This window comes from Oncorhynchus mykiss, chromosome 13, assembly GCF_013265735.2.
Source record: "Oncorhynchus mykiss isolate Arlee chromosome 13, USDA_OmykA_1.1, whole genome shotgun sequence".
NCBI classification, from domain to species: domain Eukaryota; kingdom Metazoa; phylum Chordata; class Actinopteri; order Salmoniformes; family Salmonidae; genus Oncorhynchus; species Oncorhynchus mykiss.
In genome coordinates this window covers 2990296-3008137 of record NC_048577.1, presented here as the reverse complement: position 1 = coordinate 3008137, position 17842 = coordinate 2990296, and the positions used below count along the sequence as shown (strand labels likewise).

General features: G+C 45.0%; 1 protein-coding gene across 3 annotated transcripts; it reads right to left on the bottom strand.

The window, feature by feature from the left end:
- Positions 1 to 6487: 6487 nt before the first annotated feature.
- On the bottom strand, positions 6488 to 16439 carry LOC110511251 (zinc finger protein 883). Of its 3 annotated transcripts, XM_036942250.1 has the most exons (10): positions 16328 to 16439; positions 15761 to 15952; positions 12369 to 12425; positions 10906 to 10968; positions 10510 to 10749; positions 9590 to 9676; positions 9091 to 9174; positions 7738 to 7874; positions 7347 to 7580; positions 6488 to 7150 (listed from the first exon to the last, which is right to left on the bottom strand). In XM_036942250.1, exons 2-10 carry the CDS (start codon positions 15939 to 15941, stop codon positions 6707 to 6709), a joined length of 1527 nt encoding a protein of 508 aa, XP_036798145.1. In that variant the 5' UTR covers positions 15942 to 15952; positions 16328 to 16439; the 3' UTR covers positions 6488 to 6706. The 3 variants fall into 3 exon arrangements, with proteins under 3 accessions (XP_036798145.1, XP_036798147.1, XP_036798146.1); XM_036942252.1 differs by lacking the exon at positions 9590 to 9676; XM_036942251.1 differs by lacking the exon at positions 10906 to 10968.
- Positions 16440 to 17842: the final 1403 nt, after the last annotated feature.

Genomic DNA, 17842 nt, shown 5'->3' with positions numbered 1-17842 from the left:
TCAGTAGTGACGTCTAAAATGGTTTGAAGGAATCATCACCTTGAAGAGCGCTGTCCGTTTCACCACCATATATAGTAGGCTACTTGGCTGTTTACTCTGCTGCGCTGCTACTTTGTGATTGACACTTTTTTTCCTCATGCGTTCCGGTACCTCAAGCCCCCCGGATATCCCCCCTGTAAGCTATTGTAAGAGAGATAAAAAAAAATAAAGTTAGAGAGATAGAGGGTAAGAGAGAGAAAGAGTAAGTACATCTAATTCTGCCATTCATTCGTGTCATAATATCGTGATAAAATGTTCACGGTCTTGAAAATAGAACCCTAACGTTCTCTTTGGTATCGCGTGATTTTACGTCAGTCTCATGAAGACTACAGAACTGGCAACGTACAAGTTTCATCTTTATTGTCAACATACCAGACAATTTGGCGTTGACACTTCCTCCCACTGGTGTTCACACGGAACGATTTTTAAGGCCACGCCTCCAACAAGTCACACCTCCAAACATTGTATCATATCAGTTAGCAAACAAAAAAAACAGGCAACTTCTGCGCACTTGGGTGCTGCCATAGTTACATTGGCAGTGCCAGTCCAATAAAGGCTTGAGGCAACACTCTTGCCGCCTGAAGGAAGGTCACAGTGAGGTCACAGTGAGGCTGTCAATGAGAGCAGTACCATGGTCACCACACTGTAGCTGGTCCTGATCCCCCTCAACTCCATGGTCACCACACTAGCTGGTCCTGATCCCCCTCAACTCCATGGTCACCACACTGTAGCTGGTCCTGATCCCCCTCAACTCCATGGTCACCACACTGTAGCTGGTCCTGATCCCCCTCAACTCCATGGTCACGACACTAGCTGGTCCTGACCCCCCTCAACTCCATGGTCACCACACTGTAGCTGGTCCTGAACGCCCTCAACTCCATGGTCACCACACTGTAGCTGGTCCTGATCCCCCTCAACTCCATGGTCACCACACTGTAGCTGGTCCTGATCCCCCTCAACTCCATGGTCACCACACTAGCTGGTCCTGATCCCCCTCAACTCCATGGTCACCACACTGTAGCTGGTCCTGATCCCCCTCAACTCCATGGTCACCACACTGTAGCTGGTCCTGATCCCCCTCAACTCCATGGTCACCACACTGTAGCTGGTCCTGATCCCCCTCAACTCCATGGTCACCACACTGTAGCTGGTCCTGATCCCCCTCAACTCCATGGTCACCACACTGTAGCTGGTCCTGATCCCCCTCAACTCCATGGTCACCACACTAGCTGGTCCTGATCCCCCTCAACTCCATGGTCACCACACTGTAGCTGGTCCTGATCCCCCTCAACTCCATGGTCACCACACTAGCTGGTCCTGATACCTCTCAACTCCATGGTCACCACACTGTAGCTGGTCCTGATCCCCCTCAACTCCATGGTCACCACATTTGTAGCTGGAGGGAGGAGGCTGCAGCAAATAGCTGATGGACACACAGTCTGAAAGCTCTGTGGAGGAATGGAGACACACACACACATACTGATTAAACAGTGCAAAGTCATACTGCAGTATACAATCACTCTGTGGAGGAATGGAAACACACACACACATACACACACACTGATTAAACAGTGCAAAGTCATACTGCAGTATACATTCAGAAACACCAGTGAAGGGGCTGTGGTCTAAGGCACTGCAGTGCTAGCAGTGCCACTAAAGATTCTGGGTTAGAGTCCAGGATCTGTCGCAGCCGGGCCTCGACCGGGAGACCCATGGCGTGGCGCACAATTGGCTCAGCGTCGTCCAGGTTAGGGGAGGGGTTTGGCCGGCAGGGATGTTCTTGTCCCATCATGCACTAGCGACTCCTGTGGCGGGCCAGGAGCAGTGTACGCTGACACAGTCGCCAGGTGTTCGGTGTTTCCTCCGACACATTGGTGCAGCTGGCTTCCAGGTTAAGTGGGCATTGTGTCAAGAAGCAGTGCGACTTGGTTGGGTTGTGTTTCAGAGGACGCATGGCTCTCGACCTTCGCCTCTCCTGAGTTAGTACGGGAGATACAGCGATGGGACAAGACTGTAACTACCAATTTGGATACTCCTCAAACTTTTCCAATCTCACTTGCCACTCCTTCCCCAACAATATCTGCACACTCTCTCTCTGCCTTCCATGCCACTCTCCAACCCCTCTCTCTCTCTGCCTTCCATGCCACTCTCCAACCCCTCTCTATCTCTGCCTTCCATGCCACTCTCCAACCCCTCTCTCCCTCCCGTCTTACCCCTTCCACCTCTCCCTCCCGGAGTAAGCCAGCAGCCATGCACAAGTCTTGGGTTGTGTGATCTGGAACAGCTCATAGGCTCCTGCTCTGTCTGCTGTTTCTGTAGTGAGACAGCTTGATGTACCAGCACACCTCCTGGACAGGACACTAGTTTATCACAAGGCCTTAACCCCAATCTATCTCCCTATATTGCCGTGTGCAGCATTTCCCAGAGGGGGATCATTTTGGTTTTGGTTACATTTTATTTGGATAGTGCAGATTTGGTATCTATAGATCCTCTACAGTTGGTCATACTATCAACAGACAATCTGTTCATAAAGCAACTGCTTGCCAAGGTTAGAATAAGGGTTATGGTAAAGGGTCAGTTTAGGGTTAGGATAAGGGTTATGGTAAGGGTCAGTTTAGGGTTAGGATAAGGGTTATGGTAAGGGTCAGTTTAGGGTTAGAATAAGGGTTATGGTAAGGGTCAGTTTAGGGTCAGAATAAGGGTTATGGTAAGGGTCAGTTTAGGGTCAGGATAAGGATAAGGGTTATGGTAAAGGTCAGTTTAGGGTCAGGATAAGGATAAGGGTTATGGTAAGGGTCAGTTTAGGGTCAGGATAAGGGTTATGGTAAGGGTCAGTTTAGGGTTAGAATAAGGGTTATGGTAAAGGGTCAGTTTAGGGTCAGGATAAGGGTTATGGTAAGGGTAAGTAGAAATGTTACTGATAGTCTGTAGAACATCTACAGATGGACTAACCAAATAAAGTGTTACCTTGGTTTTTGTTTTGCCCGAGCGCTACACAGCTGATTAAAAATAATCAAAGCTTGATGAGTTGATTATTTAAAATCAGCTGTGTATGACTGGGACAAAATCTCAAATACACACACCCCTTAGGGACCCCAGGGCCGAGTTCGCGAAAAGCGGGCGTGGTGCAAAGCAGAGACCGCACCAGGTCCCATTAACAGCGTTGGGAAAGCTGCTCTGAAAATATAGTTTACCAAGCCACCAATTACTGAACACTGGAAGTTAAGCTACTGGTACGCTAACACTACTTTTGAGAAACAAAGTTTATTCAGTGACTTTGAAAAAATAAAATAAAGTATTTCACTACATCCTAAACTACTTCATAATTACCATCTCTAAATCTGAAACGTTAGACTACATATTGCAAGAACAGATCACTTCGGGGGTCAAATGTCAGCAGAATGTGTAATTTAGCTTAATACCACAAAAACAAAATGTTTCAAGTGAGAATTCGGCACGTCTGATAAAAGACAGGAAGAGATTGTCTACTTCACCCATATTGTGTCGTTCCAGTAGTTAGCGACATGCCAAAAAAAGTAATTAACTGAAAACCCTACTGAAACCCATTTTGTAACGTTCCCCAGCAAACACTAGTGAAACCCATTTTGTAACGTTCCCCAGCAAACACTAGTGAAACCCATTTTGTAACGTTCCCCAGCAAACACTACTGAAACCCATTTGTAACGTTCCCCAGAAAAGACTACTGAAACCCATTTTGTAACGTTCCCCAGCAAACACTACTGAAACCCATTTTGTAACATTCCCCAGCAAACACTACTGAAACCCATTTTGTAACGTTCCCCAGCAAACACTACTGAAACCCATTTTGTAACGTTCCCCAGAAAACACTACTGAAACCCATTTTGTAACGTTCCCCAGCAAACACTACTGAAACCCATTTTGTAACGTTCCCCAGCAAACACTACTGAAACCCATTTTGTAAACGTTCCCCAGCAAACACTACTGAAACCCATTTTGTAACGTTCCCCAGAAAACACTACTGAAACCCATTTTGTAACGTTCCCCAGAAAACACTACTGAAACCCATTTTGTAACGTTCCCCAGAAAACACTACTGAAACCCATTTTGTAACGTTCCCCAGCAAACACTACTGAAACCCATTTTGTAAACGTTCCCCAGCAAACACTACTGAAACCCATTTTGTAAACGTTCCCCAGCAAACACTACTGAAACCCATTTTGTAAACGTTCCCCAGCAAACACTACTGAAACCCATTTTGTAACGTTCCCCAGCAAACACTACTGAAACCCATTTTGTAACGTTCCCCAGCAAACACTACTGAAACCCATTTTGTAACGTTCCCCAGCAAACACTACTGAAACCCATTTTGTAACGTTCCCCAGCAAACACTACTGAAACCCATTTTGTAACGTTCCCCAGCAAACACTACTGAAACCCATTTTGTAACGTTCCCCAGCAAACACTACTGAAACCCGTTTTGTAACGTTCCCCAGAAAGAAAACCCAAATAATAAATTGCTCAGAGTCACTGACAACAACCAAAACAAAACAGGAGGGGTTCTGAAAGACACTCATGGGGGGGGGGGGGTCCACTGATAGTTGACTAGCAACAACAACAACTGGAACGTAAAAGACACCCACTAAATTTTCCCAAGAGGCAAACAAAATAAAACCCCAAACTGAAAAGACAGGAAGCAAAACCAAAACTGGGAAGATCAGACACAGGAATGTTTATGTAGAAATCAAAGCGGAATGCAAACTAAAGGTGTTGACCCTCCACATCTCTCAAGACCACTGGCCCAGCCGCTTTTAAATTTCACCTGGGCAAGCACTTGACTGATTTCCTTATATGAATCTTTGAAATTATTAAATTTATGTTTTTTTGTTCAGTGTAGTTAAATTACATGTAGTTCCCCGACAGCCCATTTTGTTTCCAGTCTTTGGTATGACTAATTTTGTCCATTCTTCGTTATAAACCACCTGTTTTTTTAGGGGATAATACATGTTTATTCTGAGGAAGAGTTCCTTATCAGTAGGAAACACACTTTAGTGTGAAACTAATGGGAGGGACTAAGGCTACATAACAAATGGCACACTATTCCCTATACAGTGCACTACAGAGCGCTATGGGCTAAAAACACAAACTTCACTGGCTGCATTGTGAATGCGACTCAATAGCACCACCTACAGGACGACAGGGGAAACTACGGACTGCATTGTGAATGCGACTCAATAGCACCACCTACAGGACGACAGGGGAAACTACGGACTGCATTGTGATTGCGACTCAATAGCACCACCTACAGGAAGACAGGGGAACTTAATTATTTAAAACTAAGTTTTCACAGGATGAAACGCATTAGTAGAATAGTTGAGTGTTATTTATTAAAATCAGATCAATACTCAGATAATAATAAGAGACAAAAATCAGTAAACTGTGTTTACCAGAGAATGTGTTCATTAGTACTGTAGTAAAGTATACACTGTTTTGCATCCCTAATGGCACCCTATTCCCTATTATATAGTGCACTACTTTAGACCAGGGCCCTATGTCTAATGGCACCCTATTCCCTATTATATAGTGCACTACTTTTAGCCAGAACCCTATGGGCCCTGGTCAAACGTAGTGCACTAAATTGGGTGTCATTCAGGACTCAGATGAACAATTTCTTGTCAAACATCACATTCTCTGACACTTTAAAAAGCTCATATTTGAGCTCACGGAGTAAACAACTGACGTTCTGCAAAAGAGAGGAATAGTCTAGGTCCTGAATGGTGTCCCTACTCCCTTTATAGTGCACTCCTTTTGACCAGAGCCCAGTGTGAATAGTGTCTCGTTTGACTAGAGCCCAGTGTGAATGGTGTCCCGTTTGACCAGAGCCCAGTGTGAATGGTGTCTCGTTTGACTAGAGCCCAGTGTGAATGGTGTCCCGTTTGACCAGAGCCCAGTGTGAATGGTGTCTCGTTTGACCAGAGCCCAGTGTGAATGGTGTCTCGTTTGACCAGAGCCCAGTGTGAATGGTGTCTCGTTTGACCAGAGCCCAGTGTGAATGGTGTCTCGTTTGACCAGAGCCCAGTGTGAATAGTGTCTCGTTTGACTAGAGCCCAGTGTGAATGGTGTCTCGTTTGACCAGAGCCCAGTGTGAATGGTGTCTCGTTTGACCAGAGCCCAGTGTGAATGGTGTCCCGTTTGACCAGAGCCCAGTGTGAATGGTGTCTCGTTTGACCAGAGCCCAGTGTGAATGGTGTCTCGTTTGACCAGAGCCCAGTGTGAATGGTGTCTCGTTTGACCAGAACCTAGTGTGAATGGTGTCTCGTTTGACCAGAGCCCAGTGTGAATGGTGTCTCGTTTGACCAGAGCCCAGTGTGAATGGTGTCTCGTTTGACCAGAGCCCAGTGTGAATGGTGTCTCGTTTGACCAGAGCCCAGTGTGAATGGTGTCTCGTTTGACCAGAGCCCATAGTGAATGGTGTCTCGTTTGACCAGAGCCCAGTGTGAATGGTGTCTCGTTTGACCAGAGCCCAGTGTGAATGGTGTCTCGTTTGACCAGAGCCCATAGTGAATGGTGTCTCGTTTGACCAGAGCCCATAGTGAATGGCAGTAAAACCTCCCATCATGATCACAGTTCAGACACACATTGGCACGTTTCCAGTACTCTTATTTCGTAGTCCGCTTAAAGAGGACTTTTATTTTGAAGCCACCGCCACCCCCGTGTCTTCACTAGGAGATGATTGGACAGTGTCTCTCATGTGACACTCTTGGTGCCTCTTCAGCTGCCCTGACGCCGTGAACCCTTTCCCACATGTGCTACACAGGAAAGGCCGCTCCCCTGTGTGTGTCCTCATGTGTAGCTTCAGACTCCCCGGTGTGGTGAACCCCTTATCACAGACAGTACAAGGGTACGGCCTCTCTTTAGTGTGTGTGATCTGATGCACTTTCAGGTTGCCAGATTGGGCGAAACTGGTCCCACATATGGCGCAGATGAATGGTTTCTCTCCGGTGTGTGTCCGCTGGTGGCTCTTCAGGTCTCCAGCACGCAAGAAGGTTCGGCCGCAGAAGGAACAGCAGAATGGTTTCTCTCCGGTGTGGGTTCTCTGGTGGGTCCGCAGGTTCCCCAGCTCCGTGAAGCTCTTCGATTGGAGACAGAAAAACAAAAAGACACAAAAATGAAAAGAGGGGAAGCAGAGAAATATCGCACATATAAATGGATCTACAGCTTATAAGACTTGCTTTCAAAGAGAATGGAAAATCTATAACTCGCATTTCTATCTGAAAACTATTGGTTTGTACACAAAGCTACATAAGGTAACTTTAATTGGCACGCACCTTGCCACACTGGCAAATGTGGTAGGTCTTCTGCCCCGTGTGGAGCAGCTTGTGTTTCTTCAGGTCGTGGGCTCGGGAGAACCGTTTCCCGCACTCTGAGCATTGGTGTGGTTTCTCCTTGGTGTGTGTCTGCAGATGGGTCTTCAGGTTGCCGCGGATGGCGAACCCTTTACCGCATACGGAGCAGTGGTGGAGGTTCTCCCCTTTGTGGATCATCTGGTGGCACTTGAGCGACTTGTATCAAATCAAACATTATTTAGATCATTACTTACAACAAAATGCAGTGCAAAGTGCTTCCCATACATTAAATCAATAAACTGTGAGAAAGATAAAAACAAAACAGCAGACGACGAGTAAATAGATAAATTAAGACCGTAAAACAACAACGAACCTTGAAGTAGGAGAAGCTTTTCCCACAGTCATTGCAGTGGTACGGTTTCTCCTCCCGGTGAGTCTGCTGGTGGTCTTTATAGTGGGCCAGCCGGGAGAAGCTTTTCTGACACTGGGAGCACTGGTACGGTTTCTCCCCTGTGAATAGAATAACTTAATTTTTTTTATAAAGTTTATATTGATTTTAACTGGTGTTGAGAACAACGTTGCAGAAGCAGGCGGCAGCGGAGTGAGGGGACGAAGAAACAGATAGGGGAGTTTCTCTCTGCGCTTAGTAATAATCAACTTAATGTTTAAAAAAAATTACAATAAAATAAGCTAATGCAATTGAAGGCATGTATCAAACACTTGCTTATACTGAAACTCCCAATGTCATATCCAACCGCTATACTAATTTAAAGCAATGGTCGTGTGTGTGGTCACCTAAATGATCATTTCAGCCCTGACTTGACTGGGACAGCGCCACCACATTGCTTTAAGAAAAGTGTGGGTGACTCGTCTTGATAAATCAATTAACTAAAATGGCGGATTTTTATTTTATTTTTTATTCTCTGAATCTTCGTTTGGATATTGGACAACAATTAGGCCGGGGAAATGTTAGCTAAGTGAGTAACTCGATTCCAGTTTGGGGAAATGTTAGCTAAGTGAGTAACTCGATTCCAGTTTGCTCATATATATTAAGTGATCAGAGCATTTTGCCAGCGTGTTATGTGGCTGTAACAAGTGGATTCTGCTCTTCTCTGGCGTGGCAGCCTGTCCTCCTCCAAACCAAAAGCCTGTGTCTTGTCTGATAATCAGTCAATGAGATTTTATTCAACTTAAATCGCTGTCTGTACATCAGAAAGAATTCACAACCCCTTGACTTTTTCCTAAATGTTGCATCATGGTCACAAATGTCTCTGGTCCAGCAAATACTGGAATCCTGGCTGCTACTGCGGCTGAGAGAGAAACGTAGTGGGCTGAAAAGGTGGGCAGACTTCCATAGTCCCCCCCCCCCCTTAACACAGCATGGCAAGCCTGAAACCGTCGGGCTGAGAATGAGAACTCTACACAGAACACATACCAATGATATGGGAGACATAAACAAGATGAGCATAAATACCAATGTCATGGAAGACAGAAACAAGATGAACATAAATACCAATGTCATGGAAGACAGAAACAATATGAACATAAATACCAATGTCATGGAAGACAGAAACAAGATGAACATAAATACCAATGTCATGGAAGACAGAAACAAGATGAACATAAATACATTTTCATTTTTTTAAAGCTGGTACAAAACGTTTAGTGTCTTTCTGAGGGATATAAACCTGAGAGGTAAAACGGCATTTTGTATTATATAACCGACCTGTGTGGATGCGCTGGTGGATCTTGAGGTTACCCTGCGCAGTGAAACCTTTCCCACACTCGGAACACTGGAACGGCTTCTCTCCTGATAAATAGACGGACAGAAACGTTTCAATGTCACAAATGACAGATTTTAAGAAAACACATTGAGGCCCAATCAAAGAGAGTTTTGAGACACTGATAACATTTGTAGGCAATTATAATATTAATATCTGTTATAATACATTACATCATATCATTAACATCATGTATTTTTATTTCATTTGGCAAGTCAGTTAAGAACAAATTCTTATTTACAATGACTGCCTACCGGGGAACAGTGGGTTAACTGCCTTTTTCAGAGGCAGAAGGACAGATTTTGACCTTGTCAGCTCGGGGGATTCCATCCAGCAACCATTTCGGGTTACTGGCCCAACGCCCTAACCACTAGGCTACGCTGCCGCGCCCTGATCATCAACAAACATCATCCTCTATACACCTGGAAGAAGGAGCCACTACACCTGTGTGGGTCATCTGGTGTTTCTTCAGCCCTCCCAGACTGGTGAAAGTCTTCCCACACTGGTGACAGACGCGGTTCACCCTCTCTCCTAAGGATGAGTTAGAGGTACTGATAGTCGATCAAGAGCATCCATATATATCGATTCCAACATTTTGTCATCTAAGCCAGAAATCTTGCTTGTTTGTAGGTGACCAAATACTTATTTTCCACCATAATTTGCAAATAAATTCATAAAAAAATCCTACAATGTGATTTTCTAGATTTTTTTTCCTCATTTTGTCTGTCATAGTTGAAGTGTACCTATGATGAAAATTACAGGCCTCTCTCATCTTTTTAAGTGGGAGAACTTGCACAATTGGTGGCTGACTAAATACTTTTTTTGCCCCACTGTATATCGATTCCAACATTTAGTAATCTAAAAATAATACATTTAAGTGATATTTCCCATTGCTAGAGTTGTGATAATTGGCAGGCATGGTGTGGTCTGGTGGATGTTGAGTTGTGATAATTGGCAGGCATGGTGTGGTCTGGTGGATGTTGAGTTGTGATAATTGGCAGGCATGGTGTGGTCTGGTGGATGTTGAGTTGTGATAATTGGCAGGCATGGTGTGGTCTGGTGGATGTTGAATTGTGATGTTATGGCAGGCATGGTCTGGTCTGGTGGATGTTATGGCAGGCATGGTCTGGTGGATGTTGTGATGTTATGGCAGGCATGGTCTGGTGGATGTTGAGTTGTGATAATTGGCAGGCATGGTCTGGTGGATGTTGAGTTGTGATAATTGGCAGGCATGGTTTGGTGTACTGAATTTGGCGCTGTGGTGCAATAAGGCTTGAGCACCACCATGGCTGCTTACAGCTGCTATATTCTATCTTGTAATAGTCTATGCCAAATACTGAAAAATAATAATTGTTCACAATAACCTGTGTGGATGGTGAGGTGTCTCTTCATGTCGTCTGAGCGTGAGAAACATTTCCCGCAGACGGAGCACTGATGCGGTTTCTCTCCGCTGTGAGTCTGTGTGTGCCTCTTCAGGCTCCCCACGGTGATGAAGGTCTTGCCACACTGGGAGCAAGGGTGTGGCTTCTCCACTGCACTCTGAGCGTTTGAACTCTGTTCATTCTCCCCGTCTAAACTGTCTGTGTCCGAGTTGGCGCCCCCTCCTGTTTCCGTGACAACACTACAGGTTAAATACTGTAGGGGACCGTGTGCATCTCTTAAGATCAATGTTCTCTTAAGTAAACACTATCAAAGTGGATACAACCAAAGCTTTTATCATCCCCATGAATGGTTATTGTGGTCTGAGGCCTGTAACCAACCTGAGTTGGTCTCATCTCCGCCACCTCCCTCCTCCTCCGCAACTCTTTTAACAATAGAAAGCCCTGTTAAAATACAGATTCACATGAATAGAACCGATAATATACATCAGAACCTCTATAACAGGCAACCAGGTAACCAGGCAACGGGGGCCTGAGTGTCTGCTGATGTATATTATTTCTGTCAATCAGTGTTTGATATAGACATGGGTAACTAGGAGTGTACAATAATGAGTGCAGAAGGTTAGGAGCACAGAGGACTATCCTCACCCATTCCAGCTAGCTACTGTCCTGCTACTTCCCAGAGGACTCTCTCCTCACCCATTCCAGCTAGCTACTGTCCTGCTACTACCCAGAGGACTCTCTCCCACCCCATTCTAGCTAGCTACTGTCCTGCTACTACCCAGAGGATTCTCTCCCACCCCATTCTAGCTAGCTACTGTCTTGCTACTTCCCAGAGGACTCTCTCCTCACCCATTCCAGCTAGCTACTGTCCTGCTACTACCCAGAGGACTCTCTCCCACCCCATTCTAGCTAGCTACTGTCCTGCTACTACCCAGAGGATTCTCTCCCACCCCATTCTAGCTAGCTACTGTCTTGCTACTTCCCAGAGGACTCTCTCCCACCCCATTCTAGCTAGCTACTGTCCTGCTACTACCCAGAGGACTCTCTCCCACCCCATTCTAGCTAGCTACTGTCCTGCTACTACCCAGTGGACTCTACTGTACTACTACCCAGAGGACTCTACTGTACTACTACCCAGAGGACTCTCTCCCACCCCATTCTAGCTAGCTACTGTCCTGCTACTACCCAGAGGATTCTCTCCCACCCCATTCTAGCTAGCTACTGTCTTGCTACTTCCCAGAGGACTCTCTCCTCACCCATTCCAGCTAGCTACTGTCCTGCTACTACCCAGAGGACTCTCTCCCACCCCATTCTAGCTAGCTACTGTCCTGCTACTACCCAGAGGATTCTCTCCCACCCCATTCTAGCTAGCTACTGTCTTGCTACTTCCCAGAGGACTCTCTCCCACCCCATTCTAGCTAGCTACTGTCCTGCTACTACCCAGAGGACTCTCTCCCACCCCATTCTAGCTAGCTACTGTCCTGCTACTACCCAGTGGACTCTACTGTACTACTACCCAGAGGACTCTACTGTACTACTACCCAGAGGACTCTCTCCCACCCCATTCTAGCTAGCTACTGTCCTGCTACTACCCAGAGGACTCTCTCCCACCCCATTCTAGCTAGCTACTGTCTTGCTACTACCCAGAGGACTCTACTGTACTACTACCCAGAGGACTCTACTGTACTACTACCCAGAGGACTCTACTGTACTACTACCCAGAGGACTCTACTGTACTACTACCCAGAGGACTCTACTGTACTACTACCCAGAGGACTCTACTGTACTACTACCCAGAGGACTCTACTGTACCACTACTACCCAGAGGACTCTCTACTCACCCGACTTCACTGCTTCTCCTTCCTCCTCATCCATGTCCTCTTTCACAATGTTACGCCCTGGTGGAGAACACAAGATACAGTACTGAAAACAGACCGTAGTGATGAATAGACTAGCCTGAAAACAGACAGTGATGAATACACTAGCCTGAAAACAGACAGTAGTGATGAACAGACTAGCCTGAAAACAGACAGTAGTGATGAACAGACTAGCCTGAAAACAGACAGTAGTGATGAACAGACTAGCCTGAAAACAGACAGTAGTGATGAACAGACTAGCCTGACTGAAAACAGACAGTAGTGATGAACAGGCTAGCCTGACTGAAAACAGACAGTAGTGATGAACAGACTAGCCTGAAAACAGACTGTAGTGATGAACAGGCTAGCCTGACTGAAAACAGACAGTAGTGATGAACAGACTAGCCTGAAAACAGACAGTAGTGATGGAAAGACTAGCCTGAAAACAGACAGTAGTGATGAACAGACTAGCCTGACTGAAAACAGACAGTAGTGATGAACAGACTAGCCTGACTGAAAACAGACAGTAGTGATGAACAGACTAGCCTGAAAACAGACAGTAGTGATGAATAGACTAGCCTGAAAACAGACAGTAGTGATGAACAGGCTAGCCTGAAAACAGACAGTAGTGATGAACAGGCTAGCCTGACTGAAAACAGACAGTAGTGATGAACAGACTAGCCTGAAAACAGACAGTAGTGATGGAAAGACTAGCCTGAAAACAGACAGTAGTGATGAACAGACTAGCCTGACTGAAAACAGACAGTAGTGATGAACAGACTAGCCTGACTGAAAACAGACAGTAGTGATGAACAGACTAGCCTGACTGAAAACAGACAGTAGTGATGAACAGACTAGCCTGACTGAAAACAGCCAGTAGTGATGAACAGGCTAGCCTGACTGAAAACAGACAGTAGTGATGGAATAGACTAGCCTGACTGAAAACAGCCCGTAGTGATGAACAGACTAGACTGAAAACAGACCGTAGTGATGGAAAGACTAGCCTGAAAACAGACAGTAGTGATGAACAGACTAGCCTGACTGAAAACAGACAGTAGTGATGAACAGACTAGCCTGAAAACAGACAGTAGTGATGAACAGACTAGCCTGACTGAAAACAGCCCGTAGTGATGAACAGACTAGACTGAAAACAGACCGTAGTGATGGAAAGACTAGCCTGAAAACAGCCCGTAGTGATGAACAGACTAGACTGAAAACAGACCGTAGTGATGGAAAGACTAGCCTGAAAACAGACAGTAGTGATGAACAGACTAGCCTGAAAACAGACAGTAGTGATGAACAGACTAGCCTGAAAACAGACAGTGATGAACAGACTAGCCTGAAAACAGACAGTAGTGATGAACAGACTAGCCTGAAAACAGACAGTAGTGATGAACAGACTAGCCTGAAAACAGACAGTAGTGATGAACAGACTAGCCTGAAAACAGACAGTGATGAACAGACTAGCCTGAAAACAGACAGTAGTGATGAACAGACTAGCCTGACTGAAAACAGACAGTAGTGATGAACAGACTAGCCTGAAAACAGACAGTAGTGATGAATAGACTAGCCTGAAAACAGACAGTAGTGATGAACAGACTAGCCTGAAAACAGACAGTAGTGATGAACAGACTAGCCTGAAAACAGACAGTAGTGATGAACAGACTAGCCTGAAAACAGACAGTAGTGATGAACAGACTAGCCTGAAAACAGACAGTAGTGATGAATAGACTAGCCTGACTGAAAACAGACAGTAGTGATGAACAGACTAGCCTGAAAACAGACAGTAGTGATGAATAGACTAGCCTGACTGAAAACAGACAGTAGTGATGAATAGACTAGCCTGACTGAAAACAGACAGTAGTGATGAATAGACTAGCCTGACTGAAAACAGCCCGTAGTGATGAACAGACTAGCCTGAAAACAGACAGTAGTGATGAATAGACTAGCCTGACTGAAAACAGACAGTAGTGATGAACAGACTAGCCTGACTGAAAACAGACAGTAGTGATGGAAAGACTAGCCTGAAAACAGACAGTAGTGATGAACAGACTAGCCTGAAAACAGACAGTAGTGATGAACAGACTAGCCTGAAAACAGACAGTAGTGATGAACAGACTAGCCTGAAAACAGACAGTAGTGATGAACAGACTAGCCTGAAAACAGACAGTAGTGATGAACAGACTAGCCTGAAAACAGACAGTAGTGATGAATAGACTAGCCTGACTGAAAACAGACAGTAGTGATGAACAGACTAGCCTGAAAACAGACAGTAGTGATGAATAGACTAGCCTGACTGAAAACAGACAGTAGTGATGAATAGACTAGCCTGACTGAAAACAGACAGTAGTGATGAATAGACTAGCCTGACTGAAAACAGCCCGTAGTGATGAACAGACTAGCCTGAAAACAGACAGTAGTGATGAATAGACTAGCCTGACTGAAAACAGACAGTAGTGATGAACAGACTAGCCTGACTGAAAACAGACAGTAGTGATGGAAAGACTAGCCTGAAAACAGACAGTAGTGATGAATAGACTAACCCAGGGAAATTCCAGTCCTCTGGGGCCTGATTGGTGTCCCACTTTCCCCCCTCCCTACCTAGCAAACACACCTGATTTAAACTAATTGCATGTTTAACTGAAGATCGTGATTAGATGATTATTGGAGTCAGGTGTGTTAGCTGGGGCTGGGACAACACTGTGACATTAATCAGGCCCTGGAGGACTGGAGTTGCCCAGGCTAGCCTGACTCAGAACAGACAGTAGTGTTGATGAAAGACCATCAGCACTATGAATAAGCTAGCCTGACTGAAAACAGACAGTAGTGTTGATGAAAGACCTTCAGCACTATGAATAAGCTAGCCTGACTGAAAACAGACAGTAGTGTTGATGAAAGACCATCAGCACTATGAATAAACTAGCTTGACTGAAAACAGACAGTAGTGTTGATGAAAGACCATCAGCACTATGAATAAGCTAGCCTGACTGAAAACAGACAGTAGTGTTGATGAAAGACCTTCAGCACTATGAATAAGCTAGCCTGACTGAAAACAGACAGTAGTGTTGATGAAAGACCATCAGCACTATGAATAAACTAGCTTGACTGAAAACAGACAGTAGTGTTGATGAAAGACCATCAGCACTATGAATAAGCTAGCCTGACTGAAAACAGACAGTAGTGTTGATGAAAGACCATCAGCACTATGAATAAGCTAGCCTGACTGCCAGTCTGTTTCTGCGGTCTTGTCAAATCACATTCCATAAGGAGTTGGTAATATAGGGGAAACAGGCTGGCAGTCAGGCTATGAAGAGGCTACACAGCACAGTAGAGTTTATTGTAGCCCAATATTGACTTGACTCAACACCTGAACTTACCAGAGTCTACATCATCGCTATCCTCTTCCTCTTCATCAGCCTCCTCCTCGTCATTACCATCATCATCTTTGACAGCCACACCGAGTTCCAGTGTTTGACTGCAGTCTTCCAGCTTCCCTGACGTCATCTCTGGACGTCTCTGGGCCGGGTCACTAGCATCCGGGGATTCCGGATCAGACATGGTGCCACAGTCTTAAATATGAAGAGGAGATATGTGATCGATCGATCGATCTATTCAGAAAACACACTGACGTCTAGCTATCTAACGTCGTTATTGTATCAGATATGAGTCTAAGCTTGCTAGTTCGCTGTTTGCAGAACATTGGAGGAAAAACAACAACGGTCACTGATCTAGTTAAGGTTAGCTAGTTACTGAGACGGGAATAGCCTGCACATGTTGTAGATTATACATCCTCTGTGGCTACTGACTAGGTGGAGGACGTGAAAAAAAAGCCATAGGCGCATCCTAGTTAGCTCGACCTGACGCTTCCCTGGCTGGTAGTCGTTCTAGTAGCTTAAACACTGATATAGGATGTTGGGTACAAATTTCAACGTTATACAGATTACCTGGGATAGGTTTTCTTCAATTATTTGACATGGAGGAGGGTCGGTGAATCCAACTGTAAACTTCCGCCTGTATGAGGAAAAAGATGTGTTCACGAGCATCACGTATGCGCAGTCATTGCGCTTCTTTCACTCTGTTTGGATTGTTTTTATTATTATTTATATTTAACCTTTATTTAACTAGGCAAGTCAGTTAATAACAAATTATTATTTATAATGACGGCCTACTAGTCGGTAGTGCAGTATACTATTCGGCGTACAGTAGTATTGGTGTAAAAAGGAGATACATTTATCAGATGCTTTTATCCAGAGCGATTTACAGGCGCAATTAGGCAAGACTTCTTGACTTTTTTATTTTAATCTAAGATATTTCTAGAAAATGAATGTGTCTAAACTACTTGGTAAGCTCAACATTTTTAAATGTCTTTATTTTTTAAGGATAATAGTACTGCTGGATAGGCCTCATCTTGGACAACTGAAATAATCCCCCAAAATTGCCACCAAGACAAATTCATTCATTTTATTTTAGCATTTCTACACTCCACATGTTAAAAGTCTCTGGGGGCGGTTTCCCAGACACAGATCAAGCCCAGTGCTGGACTAAAAAAGCACTTTTTCACTATAAATTCTCCATTGAGAATGCTTTTTAGACAAGGACTAGGCTTAATCTGCGTCTGGTAAACCACCCCTCAGAGAACCCCAAACAAAGAACAACACATCACACAGTTGGCATTTATTGTCATAACATTTACTGACATGTTCACATTGTGTCACATCAAATCATGTGTATGTTATTAAGCCCTTTTTCACATCAGCAGGTGTCACAAAGTGCTCTTGTCCAGGGCTGAGCTCGGACCCTTTGGGGGACATGTGGTCAACGACAAAAAGCTCCAGCACCCAATGTTGAGTAAAGTATTTTGACTATTTCAACTGGAATAAATGCTGCACTTGGTAACAATCACCAACACAATTGCAGTTAAAATAGAATACTATAGCCTACCATGACCATAAATGCAGATACCCTGCCTAAAACCACAAAGAACAAGCAATGCAGAGGCAGAATCAAAGGAAGTAGGAAAAGCTCCCTAGAAAGGCAGAAACCTAGAGAGGAAGCAGGCTCTGATGGGTGGCCAGACCTCTTCTGGCTGTGTCGGGTAGAGAGGAACCAGGCGCCGAGGCGTGACCAGACCTCTTCTGGCTGTGCCGGATAGAGATTTAAGAGTCCATGTGACCATTAAGGCCAGATCGTTCATAGATGACCAGCAGGGTCAAATAATAACCACGATGGCAATAATGGAAAGGGGGATACCTAGTCAGTTGTACAACTGAATGCCTTCAACTGAAATGTATCTTCCGCATTTAACCCAACCCCACTGAGGGTGGGTTAACTGCCTTGCTCAGGGGAACAGTGGGTTAACTGCCTTGCTCAGGGGAACAGTGGGTTAACTGCCTTGCTCAGGGGAACAGTGGGTTAACTGCCTTGCTCAGGGGAACAGTGGGTTAACTGCCTTGCTCAGG

Bases quoted from the DNA above. Each gene is read 5' to 3' on its own strand.
- LOC110511251 (XM_036942250.1), bottom strand. From the start codon at position 15,941: ATGTCTGATCCGGAATCCCCGGATGCTAGTGACCCGGCCCAGAGACGT. The intron at 12,426-15,760 runs GTAAGTTCAGGT...GTTCTCCACCAG, and splicing joins TAGCGATGATGTAGACTCTG to GGCGTAACATTGTGAAAGAG. The intron at 7,581-7,737 runs GTTCGTTGTTGT...ATTTGATACAAG, and splicing joins AAAGCTTCTCCTACTTCAAG to TCGCTCAAGTGCCACCAGAT.